The sequence below is a fragment of the Macrobrachium nipponense genome, chromosome 12 (genome assembly GCF_015104395.2).
Source record: "Macrobrachium nipponense isolate FS-2020 chromosome 12, ASM1510439v2, whole genome shotgun sequence".
Classification (NCBI taxonomy): Eukaryota; Metazoa; Arthropoda; class Malacostraca; order Decapoda; family Palaemonidae; genus Macrobrachium; species Macrobrachium nipponense.
Genome location: NC_087205.1, coordinates 48,982,242 through 48,996,644, shown reverse-complemented (window position 1 = coordinate 48,996,644; position 14,403 = coordinate 48,982,242). Strand labels below are relative to the sequence as shown.

Genomic DNA, 14,403 nt, shown 5'->3' with positions numbered 1-14,403 from the left:
TTGGGATGAAAAATGCCGCGTGTACTTTTCAGAGGCTTATGAATAGGGTAATTTGTGGTTTGAAAGGAACTGAAATTTATATTGATGATTTGGTTGTATATAGCAATGATGGAGTACGCATATGGTAAGATTGCGTAAGGTATTTGAGGCCCTTAGGTCTGCACAGGTTTGGTTATTAATTTATCAAAGTGTGAATTTGGCAAGGCAAAGGTTTGTTATTTGGGTCACGAGGTTGGTTTGGGTCAGGTGGCTCCGAAACAAGCTAACCTCGAGGCTATTATTAATTTAAAAAGGCCAGGTAGTATTAGAGAGGTGAGAAGAGTTCTGGGAATGTCTGGTTATTATCGCCGCTTCGTGCGAAATTTTTCTGATCTTGCTCAACCTCTTACTAACCTTTTAGAGAAGGGTAAAAAATTTTGTTGGTCTAATCAGTGTGAGGAAGCTTTTAATAAGCTTAAAACCATTCTAATTTCGAAACCTATTTTGACTTCCCCAGATTTTCAGAAACCTTATATCATAGCAGTAGATGCCAGTGATGTGGGTATAGGTGGTGTCCTTTTCCAAAGGGACGATGAGGTGAGGTACACCCCATATCTTATTTTAGTCGGAAGTTATTGGTGGCTGAAAGGAGGTATTCTACCATTGAAAAGGAAGCTCTTGCTTTGGTCCGTACCCTTATACATTTCAAACCTTATGTAACTAACTTTTCTCTTCCCATAGAGATCTGGACGGATCATAACCCGCTTGTTTTCATTGAGCGTATGAAAGGGGCCAACCAGAGGATCTTGCGTTGGGCTCTCATTGCTTCAGGAATTCAAGCTGGTATTAAACACATTAAGGGGTCTGAAAATAAGATTCCTGACGCGCTCTCACGAAATTTGATATGTTTGTTTTACCTCCCTCGTACGCTGCCCTGCTCGTTTCTCCGGTGGGTTTGTATAAAACTTTTTTTTTTTTTTTTTGTACACTGTAAGTCGAGGTGTGTATAACGTAAGTTTCCTTCCTTGATTTTGCGAGTTTTGTCTGTATTGTTCTATTTGTTTTGTATGCTATGTGAACAGGTTTGGTTTTAGTCTTTTCTTGTTGTCGTTGTTTAGACTTAGTTTAGTTATTTTTTTTGTTTTTTTTGTTTATATACCATGTTTTGACTTTGCTGTTTAAATCTAGTTTTATTTTCAGGCCAGTAACTTTTGTCTTGTTGTTGTTTTTTTTTGTTTTTTTTTGGTGGACCTTAATGTTCCTGTTTTCCAGGTTCTATGTTCTTGTTATAAAAAAATAAATTTTTTTTTTTTTTTTTTCTCGGGGATGGAAGGTATTAGAGTAACGTAATTTTCCGATTTATTTAAGTCAACCTTGTTCTAGTTTTAAGTACATTATTTCTTAAGGCAGTTAATGTTAAGTGTTTAGTGTTTTGTTTACGCTATAGTTTCTCGCCTCCTCCCCGCTCACTTAATTGCTTGAACTATCGTGTTAACGATTGTGGTTTGTTTATTTTTCGAGTGCGGCAGGACTCCTGTGAGGTGACTTTTGGAAAGACGGTGCTCGGCCTAAGGTTAGTTCGGGCCTTCCTTTGCTTCCTGATACCTCTGCAGCTGGCGATTATTGGAAAAACATTGAATCTTGTTTTTGGAGCTGCCCTTCGCAGGTACACTTCTGTCACCTGCGACGTCGTGTGACCTGTATTCGACGCTCTGAATTTTGTCACCTGCGGATTCTATTCGTCGTACTGCCACCTTAGTGGATATATATATATATTTCCCTAGAGTATTGAGTGCCATCGTGTTCTGCTGGCACTAGAGGAGCTTTGGGCAGTCATCAGTCTATCTCCAAGGACACCTTAAGCTGCTGCTGAGGGAGCAATCTGGCTCGTGAGGTGTCAAGTAGGGAGACAGATACCAGGTAGGAGTTTGACCTTTGTGTTGTCGGGCAGGACCTTCTCCGACTCACTGTACCTGTGGTTACTGTGTATTCATGTCCTCCCTCGTCTGCAGAGCTGAGATGTATTGGATCACGGCCTCCGTAAAGGCGATTTGAATTTATTTTGGACTGAAGTTTCCCCTGTTTTGTGTGAGGAGTTTGTTGATTTTTTTTATATATATCTATTTTTCTATACAATATTTATAGACTCTGATGGTCCTTATGGCCTATCGGCCTTGGTGTTTATATTGTAATTCATAGGTAGGAATTTAAGTGTTTTCTCACTTTTATCCTTCACCTTCCTTCTTTCGTTTATAGTTATATAGGTATTTATGGGTTTTGGCCTGGCCAGCCATTGTATGGATATATTCCTGTTTAGACGTATTCTTGTGTTTGTTCTCTCTCATGTTTCTATCTAGGGCTTAGTTTTCTTAGCGTTTAGGGATCCTACGGGATTATTTGAGGACTAGTGTACGTCCTTTCAGTCACAAGGTTGACTTAATGTTATTTTTGTTGTGAATAAATATTGTTGTTTTCCCTTTTGTTTTCGTCTCCACTGACCATTTTACGCAGAGTATTTTTGAACATCACTGAGAATATAAATAGTGCAATAAAAGAACTGCACCAGGACCCAATAAAGGGGTCCGTAACACACATATATATATATATATATATATATATATATATATATATATATATATATATATACATGTGTATGCATATATAATGTATACATGTATATGTGTGTGTGCATGATTACACATACATGCATACACTGCATTACGCTTTTTGATGAAATATCATCATTAATCAGTGTAAGTAAACCTAAACCGTCAAATGATTTTATAGTCACTGAAATTACTGAAGAATTTAGGCTGATGTTCTCTCAGTTATTGTACAGACTTATGAACATACCGTACGAATGTTATTTCCTCCACTTCCATTTTAATAATACTGAATGGACAGTGCTGGTAACCACCATAATGTGTACGGTCACAACCGCGTGGTTACCGCCTCGTGTTTCACCTGTTAACTTAGGCAATGGATCCAGGCACCAAGCCCATGGATTTGACCTATTTCATATATCTATAACAATTTATTTCTCAGTACCCGGTGAGGACATTCGATCTTATAGTGCGGCACCAAATTCATGAGGGAGAATTAAAGGAGAAAGCTGTGCGATACTGTTAAAGTAACAGCAATATTAAATTATTTAAATCTACACAATGGAACCATGCTTAGTCTATGGTAGTCGGATATATTCCCAACTAATCGCAACATAAAAATATTTACTAAGAAACCAAAATTAATCTGAGAGCTAGCAGCTATTTTGTACAATATTCTGGGAACAACCTTTTCCTTTCATGACTTGTTATATTTTTAAAAAATCATCCATTTTAGAACCAGGCTAGGTCTATGATAAGGAGGCTATCAAGCGTTGCAACTAAATACAGGCTGGATATGGAAAATGTTCTATAGGTTAATGTTTGAACTGATAATAAGTATTGGTAGAGTGAAAAATGACAAACGGTAATATGCGAACACATACATATACGACTGCCTCAGGAACTTCACTCAGGACTGACAGCATGCGCGCGCACCTTTACCTACTGGTGGCAGTGGCGGATTTAAGGTGGGGTGGCGGGCACCTGGTCACGTGCTTCCCCCACGGGTATGAATAATAAAGCATTGTTTTCTTTCAATGAATCATTATTAATAGCAAACATTTGCTTAGTTAATGATTATTTCAACAACTACTACTACTACTGTGTAGTAGTTATATTGTGTGCAAAAATAATATTGATGTAGTATATGTACCGTACAAGTTACACACACATATTATATATCCTAAGTGCCAGCCCACCCTCCCCCATGAAAGATTTCTAGATCCGCCACTGACTGATGGTGGTGCCTCAAGTGAAATGACTGACTGTCTGTTAGAAATAAGGGAAACATTAAAGATGCGGAGAACAGTTATTATATTAGTAAAGAAAAGATATCCACAGGTAAGCGGAAAGCACATATGTAATTTTACGTACCACTTTTACGGCTGTCCTCAACAAACTCTCGATGTGCTGTGTGGAATATTCTGAAGATATCGTCAAATGTTGCATCTGTTTCCCTGGTAGGGTCCAAAGGGGGTTGGATGACGCCCGTACACTAGCTGCTTTCAGAAACTCAACGCCTACATCAAAATACCCTTTGTTCATCGCTGCTACCCCTATGGATGCCAGCTCGTCAACTGTGAATAAATGTATTTAGGTACATGAAATGCTCGTTGAAAAAGGCTTAGCTTTGCAATTTCCATTAAGTACTGATTTTTTTCGCAGAAATAAAATTATTTTTCTCTGCCATTCAGGGCTCTATAACTTATGAGCAGCATACACCGGTTTTATCGTTGGTGCTGGGAAACTTATGTCAATTCCTCTATGTAGACTAAAACATTTTCTTTGCTTCGTATCTTCAGTAAGTAATTACAATAATTTAGTAAAAAGTCTTCAAGATGTAAAGGTAAATACCTGTACATATTCTGTTTGACTGAGTCTGGGATACCCCCAGCACAATTCATCGCGGCATCAAAACGAAAACGCTTTCTTATGTCTAAATTATCTAATCCTGATAAGGAAGAGCCTTTCCACATTGTATGCATGTGCAATGTATGTAGTCCAGTTAGGGTTTAAGGTGAGCCCGTGTGCAATGTGAGGGGAATTTTTTTTATGCTTGAATTTCATTGATAGCATCAATTTGATGAATTTTAGGATGGGAGTCTCTCTTGTGATCCCGTCTTTTGGATGCTAAAAAGAACATTTACGTAATAAGATGGCCGAAACTAATTGGATAATTTTCCTTAATTATTTTTTTTTACTAATTGACCTAATATTCTCATATAGCATGTAAATCACTTAAATACACATTTTTCTTCTATGAATATTTTTATCAGAAAAGAAATAAGTAGAAATAATTCCAACTTTGTGTCTCTCTTTCAGAATAAAAGATGTGTGACGTAGTTCCGGGACCCCCTTCAAGCAAGAGAAGAACAGTCATTTTTGTGGCAGAACCACCTAAATTAGCAAGTAAATGTGCAAAGACAGATCAAGATGATGCTTGCATTATTTGTGGAAAAACAGCAACCCGAAAGAGATCCACTTCAGTAACCTTCTCAAGAGACCTAGAATTTCCTGGCCCAAAAAGGTGAAGAATGGAGGCAGTTAAACACTGAGTTCGACATCCTTTATGAATGCATACAGGTATGCAAAACACACAAAAAGGTTCTCAAAATCTGCAGGCTAAATGTTACTGGAATCAGTGTAAAACGAGCCCAGAACTTACAGAGCAAATGTAGAACTGATGAGTGGCAGGATACCGAGAGCACTGAAGAAACTTGATCTTCAAATGTTAGGAGCTTTCGTTATCTTGTAAAGCTTCAGAGTTTTCTTGCTATCTGTCAAAAGGAATTGAAAGGAAAGACTTCCAGAAATATTCTTGGGGAGAATTGAAACGGAGGCTTCTTGGGTGACATTTGTAGAGACTATTCCTTTTGTTAAAGATGAGCTGAAAAAAACATTGTTTGGAAGCCTGTGCAACATTTTGCACCACCATGCTTTGGAAAATATACTATTGTAGGCTCATTTTTTGGTACCTGGAACGAAACCCTATATCCTCACCAAAGTGTCTTTGAAGTTTTTTGCGAAGGGAGTGTAATGCCTGTCACTCATCACATGTATCTCTAATTTCTTCATTTGTAAACAGCATATATCTTTGTATTTGTTCATACTCATGAAGTATTTCTCTCAGTGTGTATATCTCTTTGCGTGTGTCAAGACTCTCTCTGATAAGTGAAGACAATTACTGAATGCTTCTTGCCTATTGTCTTGTACCCATTGTTCTCTCTGACGACGTTTTTCTGTCCTTTTAGTATTGGTGTAAGCGTCATACACGGGTCTACAGTGTGATTTCCAACATTCTTTGTGATAAAAGATGTCGAGAGCAGCTGCCTCAAGTATACCTCTATTACTATTGCAAAATGTTGCAAAGGCTTCCAAACAACGTTTTTTCAGCTCATCTTTAACAAAGGAATAGTCTCTAAAAATGTCACCCAAGATGCCTCCGTTTCAATTCTCCCCAAGAATATTTCTGGAAGTCTTTCCTTTCAATTCCTTTTGACAGATAGCAAGAAAACTCTGAAGCTTTACAAGATAACGAAAGCTCCTAACATTTGAAGATCAAGTTTCTTCAGTGCTCTCGGTATCCTGCCACTCATCAGGTCTACATTTGCTCTGTAACTTCTGGTCTCGTTTTAAATTGATTCCAGTAACATTTAGCCTGCAGATTTTGTGAACCTTTTTGTGTGTTTTGCATACCTGTATGCATTCATAAAGGTTGTTGAACACAGTGTTTAACTGCCTCCATACTTCACCTTTTTGGGCCAGGAAATTCCAGGTCTTTTGAGAAGGTTACTGAAGTGGATCTCTTTTAGACGTTACTGTTTTCCACAAATAAAGCAAGCATCATCTTGATCTGTCTTTGCCCATTTACTTGCTGATTCAGGCGGTTCTGCTGTAAAAATGGCTGTTCTTCTCTTGCGTGAAGAGGGTCCCGGAACTACGTCACATCTTTTATTCTGAAAGAGAGATACAAAGTTAGAATTTTTAATGCTTATTTCTTTTCTGACAAAAATATTAATTGAACAAACAATATATATTTAAGTGATTTACATGCTATATGAGAATATTAGGTCAATTGGATAAAAAAATTTATTAAAATTTATAATTATGTTTCGGCCATCTCATTACGTAATTTTCTTTACAGCATCCAAAAGACGGGAATACAAGAGACTCCCATCCTAAAATTCATCAGCAACAAAATATGTGGCTTACAGAAACAAACTGAATCCCAACCTAGGAATACATAAATTATATACTGATAAATTATATGTCTCTGATTACATTCGCGTAGCTTTCAGTCGTTTACGGCTCATGTCCCATAACTTTCTTATAGAAACAGGTAGGTGGAGCCGAACACCTCCAGAATTAAGAGAGTTTTGCACTTGAGATAATAGCTCTATTCAGGACGAGTCACACGCTCTGATCAATTGTCCTCTGGCAATGCCACGTAGGCATAAACTTGAGTTATGAGTCTCTGAGTACTTTATTAAGTGAAAAAGATAATATTGTTTATTTGGGTACATATGTTTATGAAGTTCTTCATAGGTATAAGTAATGTGCAGCTGCGTCTTCTGTTTAATGTTTTTCTTCAAATTAACTTTCCCTTTTTTTCAAGCATTACGTGTGTTAGGACTTGGTACTGGATAGTTATGTCACTGCGTTTTTCTCTTTAGTTGGTTAGTTCCTTTTCCGTTTTTTATAATCTTATTGGCTCATGTTATTTTGTACTTGATGAATTTTTCTTGATGTATTTTTTTTTGTAGGCAATGTACTTGCAAGAACAAAAGAGATTACTGTCTACTATGTATATTTCGTATTATGTCTCTTTGTGGACAAATTTGTACTAAAAATTGTAAATTTTTGTCAATAAAATAACTAACTAACTAGGAAGTGTGTTCGATGGAGCTGCTCCAATCCTCCAAACCCCATAGCTGTAGCAGTTGCTAATTCGGACCGTGTAACAGCATATATGAGAAAGTCTTATGTTGTATATTATGTGAAGGTTTAACTTTATTATGTAGATCACATATCAAACAAGATGCTTGCCAAGTCAGAGACTATGAATTATTTCAATACTCATGTACTACATATCTACGTAAAATTAAACATTTAGAGTTTGATCTCTAACCTTACATAAACTGTCAGAGGTTCCTATATTTGAGAAAACTTAAGTAAAACAGATGGCAAACTATCCCCGGAACTGTGCACCTCTAACAAATAACCTCAGTTGCACAAACTTAAAAATAGAAGGTTAAAAAATACAAGAATAATGAGGAAAATTAACTATAGGAAACAACACACGATAATAGCATTTGTAGAAGTCCTGAATTGCTAGTAGTCGAATGCAAAGAAAGATTTTACTTGCACTTGGCCCAGATTGAACTTGGATCATTCACATTTTATGTGAATGACCCTCTCGAAAATGCTAATGTTGAGCCAGACCAGCGAACGCCATAATGAACAGTATTCAAGTTTGGTCTCCATTCAATTCCCCCAGACTTCCTTGAATAACAACTATGGTGTTTAGTCGAGACGTATGAATAAAGACAGCTTTAATCAGCGATGATACCTTTGAAAAAGAGTAGTGAATTGGAATTTATTGAAAGAACCCAGTTGATATTCTGGTTGTCATGATAAGATATGATTGATAAAAGTCACCTGAGTGATATGCAAACCTTTCCATCCCTTCTAGAGATAAGAATTCTTCTATATTGTAAATTTTTTCTAATCACTTAGATTATCTATTGCTACACCTCATGGACAGTAAATGTCCAGCACGCATATTCATTATGAAATCAATTACATTTCAGTATGAACTGAAAAGAGGACTTTTCTTTTCTCAGCTTCAATAAAGAAGTTGCTATTCTCAAAACGAAGTAGAACGTTCAGCTATGAGAACTCAAGTTTGCTGCTGGCTTCAAGAGTTAGCTTGTGAATCTGCTACTATTCAAGAAAGCAGGTGGTTTATATATAAACATTTAAAAAGTAACTCACCAGACAAGGGATGCAAGACTGAATTCAATTGTTTGTCCACACAGTCCCCGTCAACCTCTGCAGTACTGCGAATAATACCCTCAGCAAGAGACGAAGAGTTGAAGCGGTAAGTGTGGGCCAACTTGGCTAGGGCTTCTGCAGTCACTCTGACGTCATCACTGTTTGGTAGCTGTTCCCGATCAGCCCGTGTTGAGAGGTGCTCTGTCAAAGGCAATTTCTTAATGTCTACTATATGATCTTTTCAGGAGGTATCTTTCCTGGGTTTGTGAATCAAAAGGAAAATGCGGAAGATTCATGCGCATATACATGATGGCAAATTATTCAGTTTATCAGACGAACGTCCTAAACACGTTTGCTTTCCGTGCTTTTGAGTTCAAATAAATATCCAGTGCATTATTATCATTGTACAAATGTGTGGATGCACGCACACACACACACACATACCCACACACACACACACATATATATCACACAAATATATATATATATATATATATCTATATATATTATATATACACACACACACACACACACACACATATATGATATATATATATATATAATATATATATATTATATATATATATATATATATATATATATAGCGAATGTTGGGCCAAGAGGGGAGCCCATAGCCATCCCTTCTACTTGCCTATACAATTTCCCGTTAGAAACAAAAGCCGTGTCCAGCACGGCCAATTCTAAAAAAGTTTTAAAAGCAACACGATTGAAATTATAAAACTTAGATCTGGATCAGGAAATAACTTATTTAAAAATAATACTAATAGTTTCTTTAACAGGTACATTAGTGAACAGGGCCTCAACATCAAGGCTGGCCATAAATAAGTCGGGGTCTTGAGATAATATTAAATCTTTAAATTTGTTAGAGTTTGGCAGAGTATATTTATTCTTAGTCAGAGGCTCCAATAATGGGACAAGGTACTTAGCTAGTTTGTAATTAGGAGATTTGTATGAGGCCAAAATAGGCCGAAGGGGAACATTGGGCTTATGAATTTTTGGAAGGCCGTAAAGAATACCATAGGATGACCCAGTGCAAAAAAGCTCTTCGTAAGTGTCTTCGTTAATGACGCGATCGTTCTTTAGGGTACGAAGAAATCTATTTATTTTATCCTCAGTCTTGAAGATATTCTGGTAATCGGGAGTACCAATCTCTTGAAATTTAGTATGATCATTTAAAATCTCTTCCATTTTATTAACATAATCAACTCTATTAAGGATAACAGTTCCCCTTCCCTTATCTGGCCTCAAAATTACAATATCTTCTCTTTTTGAGAGAGTTTTTAGGAGATCAAGATCAGCTTTCTTGAAAAAAGGTGCCCATTGAGTTCTGAGTTTCAGGAAAGTATTTTATGATAAACAAGCTAAATCACTTTGTAAACGGCTGAGATTGGCGCTCAATGAAAGATTTTTTAAACGCTGGAAAATACTCTCAAGCGGGAGAAAGAACTGACAATAGTTAGGTTTGTAGTTAGGGAGACAGAAATCCAACCCAAGGGACATATGAAATATTGTAGTTCATGTGAATATTGATATTGGAGAAAACAAATAGACGAAATGTTGCACAAATAAGATTTTTTTGTTTGAAACTTTTAGAGACCGATGGGATCTTGGAGGATTAGGTCACCGGATTATTTCCATGATTTTTTTAAAACTTTCCTGTCTTTTCCGTGTGTGCATTTGAGACCTCGTTGCGAATCGTTTTCAAGTTGATTTCATTTTGAAAGTTGTTCATTGGTGCGAGTCCGCCTTTCAGTTCATGTATTTTGTTAAACTGACAGTTTAATTTTGAGATAAAATTGGGTTCACAATTCTATCACAAAATTAAACAGCTAATTTAACAAAATACTTGAACTGCAAGGTGGACTCGCGCCAATGGGCAACTTACAAAAGCAAATCAGCTTTATAACAATTGATAACAAGGTTCCAAATGCACACAAAACTAAGAAAGAGGAGTTTAAAAAAGAGAAAAAAAAATCCCAAGACCTCAGTCTCCAGGATCCCGCCAGTCTCTAAAAGTTTCACACAAAAAAACCTCATTTGTGTAACTTTTCGCCAATTCGATTCCTCCAATATCAATATTCACATGAACTAAAAAAAAATGGCTCTAAGGAAAGCAACAACATAATACTATATAAGATTCCATGTTTGGACAGCCCCTCTTTTTATATTGGCCAATCTAGCAAGGATTTAGAAGTAAGAATTAAACTGCATAAGTACTCTGTAAAAACTGGGCAGACATCCATTGCAATATTCATTTCTTTAAGTGAAAACTCTCACAGGATGAATTGGACTGACAATTCACTTACTTCCAATTGTAATTTTAACCTTAGCTCTGGCTCGTATTATTTGGACCCTTGCATAAGAAATTGATTAAGAATGACCTTAAAGATAAAATCACTGACTTAATTACAAATTAGTTACCTTAGTAAAGGATGAGAAGTTGAAAGGCCTCACAGTAGTTACTCCATTGTTTCACTTTCCTAAGTGGATTTTGTCTTTATTTATATACTTATTCATCACATTCCAAATATTTGTGATTCAGTTATACATGCATATAAAAATATATATATATATTATATATATATATATATATATATATATATATATATGTATATATAATTAAGAAATCTCCAGTTGTTTTAAATAGTGCAGCAAAACACGGAAATTCATCGTGACTGACTTACCCAACTGGTTGAAGATTGCTCTGGTGTCACTGAGGACCAGATCCACTTCCCGCCAGCCCTGTGCGACATGCCTCAGGAGGGTATATATGGCTGCTGGATCCTCTCTTCCATCGTCGGTCTGTGTGCCATCACTGATTGCGCTCCATGAGGCCACATACCTGAAAGTGCCATTGATCAGAATTATTGTTATAGTAATAGCAGGAGTACTTCCCTCCTCTGTTATATACTTTGCATAATTTTTGTGGGAAATTGTTAAAATATTATTCTAAACATATGATTCTCAGTTTTGTCTCTTGTAATTATAATTTGTTTGATTTTAAATTTACCGTCTGGCAGCAGTGAATGCTAAGTCGGTCATCGCATACCTGAATGTAAACAAAATTCCGCCCATGCTAGCGAGACCATGCTGTAGCTAAAATATTTGGACTATAAAACCCATAGAAAATAGACACGCATTGTTATTACTTTGACTCACGAAGGTAGAAATAAGAATAAAAAGGAATGTAGAAGAAGTCGAATTAACAAACAATATCACTTTAAAAGGTTATGGGCCCAGGATACTCCCAGAGCACCAAAAGCAAGAGAGCAGTGAATAAAGTGCTGTAAAAGTGAGGGGAAATAAACTTTGTTAGAAGTCGAACGACATCATGTACTACACCGCTATGACTACGAGGGTGCTGTGATGCAGAGATACACAAAATGGCAGGCGAAGACAGAGAAAGAAAGTCATGAAATTCTGGATGAATCAAATCATTTCTATTGGGCAAAAAAGAACTAGAACCCTCACCCAGAAAAGATGGTAGGAAAGCATTGATCCAGGACATACTGAAGATCAAGATGACTGGACGCAACTACAACATCAAAGAAATAATGACGCACTCAGTTACATCACACCAAAGCAAAAGAAGCTTGGAAAATTTTGAGTGATGATAAATTCCAAATAGTGAGTGTGTTAGAGAACTGTGTCGAAGCAGAAAAACTGAAGAAATGTCTATAAGGGAATATTTAGCCTATGTAATTAGATTAGCCACAGATGTAAATGCAGCTTTAGGAGAAGTGGCTCAATTTGGTAGCTGTATTTGTACTTAGAGGTCTTAAACATATTCCCAAGCGTCAAATTTTGTTGAAGTCACAATTCTCAAAAATTTTAAGATTTAAAAATGTAAAGTCAGTACTGCTTTTCGAGAAAGGGCAAGATAAACTCGAGCAAGAAAAGAAGAGGAATCATCCGTTTATAAAAACAAGCTTCAGAAGAGATTCAAGAAAAGAAGATGGGAATCCAAGCACAAATTACTGAAGAGAAGCTGGCGCAAGAGACTCCAAGAAAAAAGACAAAAGATTTGTTTGCTATGCTTGTACCCAGCCTGGACATATAGCAAGAAATTGTCCAAAATTGGAAAAAAGAAGAGATAAGGAAGAAAGAAGAGACAAGGAAGAATGACAAGATGGAAGACAAACAAGATGAAAGAAGCAAGAAGAAATTATCAGGGAAGAAAGCACAATATAATAGTGATGAAAACAGTGAAAGTGAATCTGAAAAGGAGCTAACAGCAAAAGTTGCCAAAACCAAAACAATTACACAGGCAGTTATTGCTGTGATTGAAAATGAAAGTGAAAAGACAGAAAAATTGAATGCAATTGTGAACAAGTCATCTGTGAAAAAGGAAAATTCCAAATCAATTTGGAACTTGGATTCTGGTGCTAGCGATCATATGACACCTCATAAACATACTTGTTGATTTTGACAGTAGCATGATGGAAAGAATTCTTCAGTTCAAGGGAGAGGAAAAGTGATTTTAAAAATGAAAGACCAGTAAGGTGGATGAGTTAACTTTAAAAAAGTATACTATGCCCCAAATCTAGATCAAAACTTGATGTCTGAAAGGAGATTTTATGAAAAGGGCTTCAAACTAGTTCCTTACAAAGCAGTTAAACAAGTGAAAGATGTGAAAGAAGTATTTCTGAAAGGATACTGGAAAGAAGCAACAAAGATGTATCAATGCAAAGCCAAGAAAATTTTACAAGGAACTGAAACAAAATTAAAGAAAAATGAAGGCACAGAAATTACAGGGAACATATCAACAGTAAATTTGTGGTATAGAAGATTTGGACATGTACTCGCCTTACCTGACTTTTGTGAAACAAAGGGAAAACTTGAAAACTGCACCACATGCATGAAAGTGATTCAAGGAGTCGTGGAGTGCTATAAATAGTAAGTAGTGATGTTTGTCACACTTCTGAACCAGCATCAAATGGAAGTGGAAGCCACTACTTTGCCATCTTTTTGGACGTCCATTCAAGGTACAGTAAAATTGCTACAGTGAAGAAGAAAAGTGAGTATATGGCCAGGGCAGAGAGAAAACACAAAAGACTTTTGCAAGCCTCCACACTTATAATGGGGGTATGTCAGCAAGGAATTCTCAGCTTTTCTTACAGAGAAGGGAATAGACAGAAGGCAGATAATCCCGTATGCTCCTCAGCAAAATAGTAGAGCTGAATATCTAAACCAGAGTTGTTCCTACATGATATACAAACCATCGGTCCTTTACATTAGGAATCACCTTCAGCGAAGCTGGAAATGGCCGCTAGACTTTTATGGCAAGGTAGTTTGGTAGATGAACTAGAGTTTGAGAGTGGGAATCTCCGCCCACCTGAGCGTATCTATTTCCGCTTTCGGCTGCCATCGGATGATGACGTGTTTACATCACTCTTGCATTTTTTGGTTTGCTGTTGATTTTGGCATTTTTCAATTATACAAACCCATAATTTTACTGTGCCAGTTTGTAGCCTACACCTTCATTGTCCATATGCCCAGGGTTGGGCAATAGAAATGTAATATATACATGTTCAGTGTGGATATCGATCCTCATATTTTCCCCAATGGATGGTTGAAGAGGATAGGATTGCAGTCTTGCATTTCTGGTGATTAGTGTTATTCTTGAATTCTTGTGCAATGTGAAAGACTCCGGAGAGGGAATATTCTTGGGGGGGATGGCCTCAGCCGTCTGAGGGTCACGGCCCCGAAGACTCCCTCAGCGCCAGGTCCTTCGCCCTTGTTGTCACCCCTACAGGGTTCCCCCGCATTGTTCCTTCTACGGAGGCCTCATTATTGTCCTTTCGCC

The 14,403-nt window shown here is 37.0% G+C and overlaps 1 protein-coding gene across 1 annotated transcript in view; it reads right to left on the bottom strand.

Moving 5' to 3' along the window:
* LOC135224793 (prolyl 4-hydroxylase subunit alpha-2-like) overlaps window positions 1–14,403 on the bottom strand; it is a 114,424-nt gene that overhangs the window by 40,662 nt on the left and 59,359 nt on the right. Inside the window, exons 3-5 of the mRNA XM_064264118.1 lie at window positions 11,282–11,439; window positions 8,577–8,777; window positions 3,957–4,159 (exon numbers count right to left, since the gene is read on the bottom strand). Of these exons, the coding sequence (XP_064120188.1) occupies window positions 3,957–4,159; window positions 8,577–8,777; window positions 11,282–11,439 (562 nt within the window). The remainder of the gene's footprint in view (window positions 1–3,956; window positions 4,160–8,576; window positions 8,778–11,281; window positions 11,440–14,403) is intronic.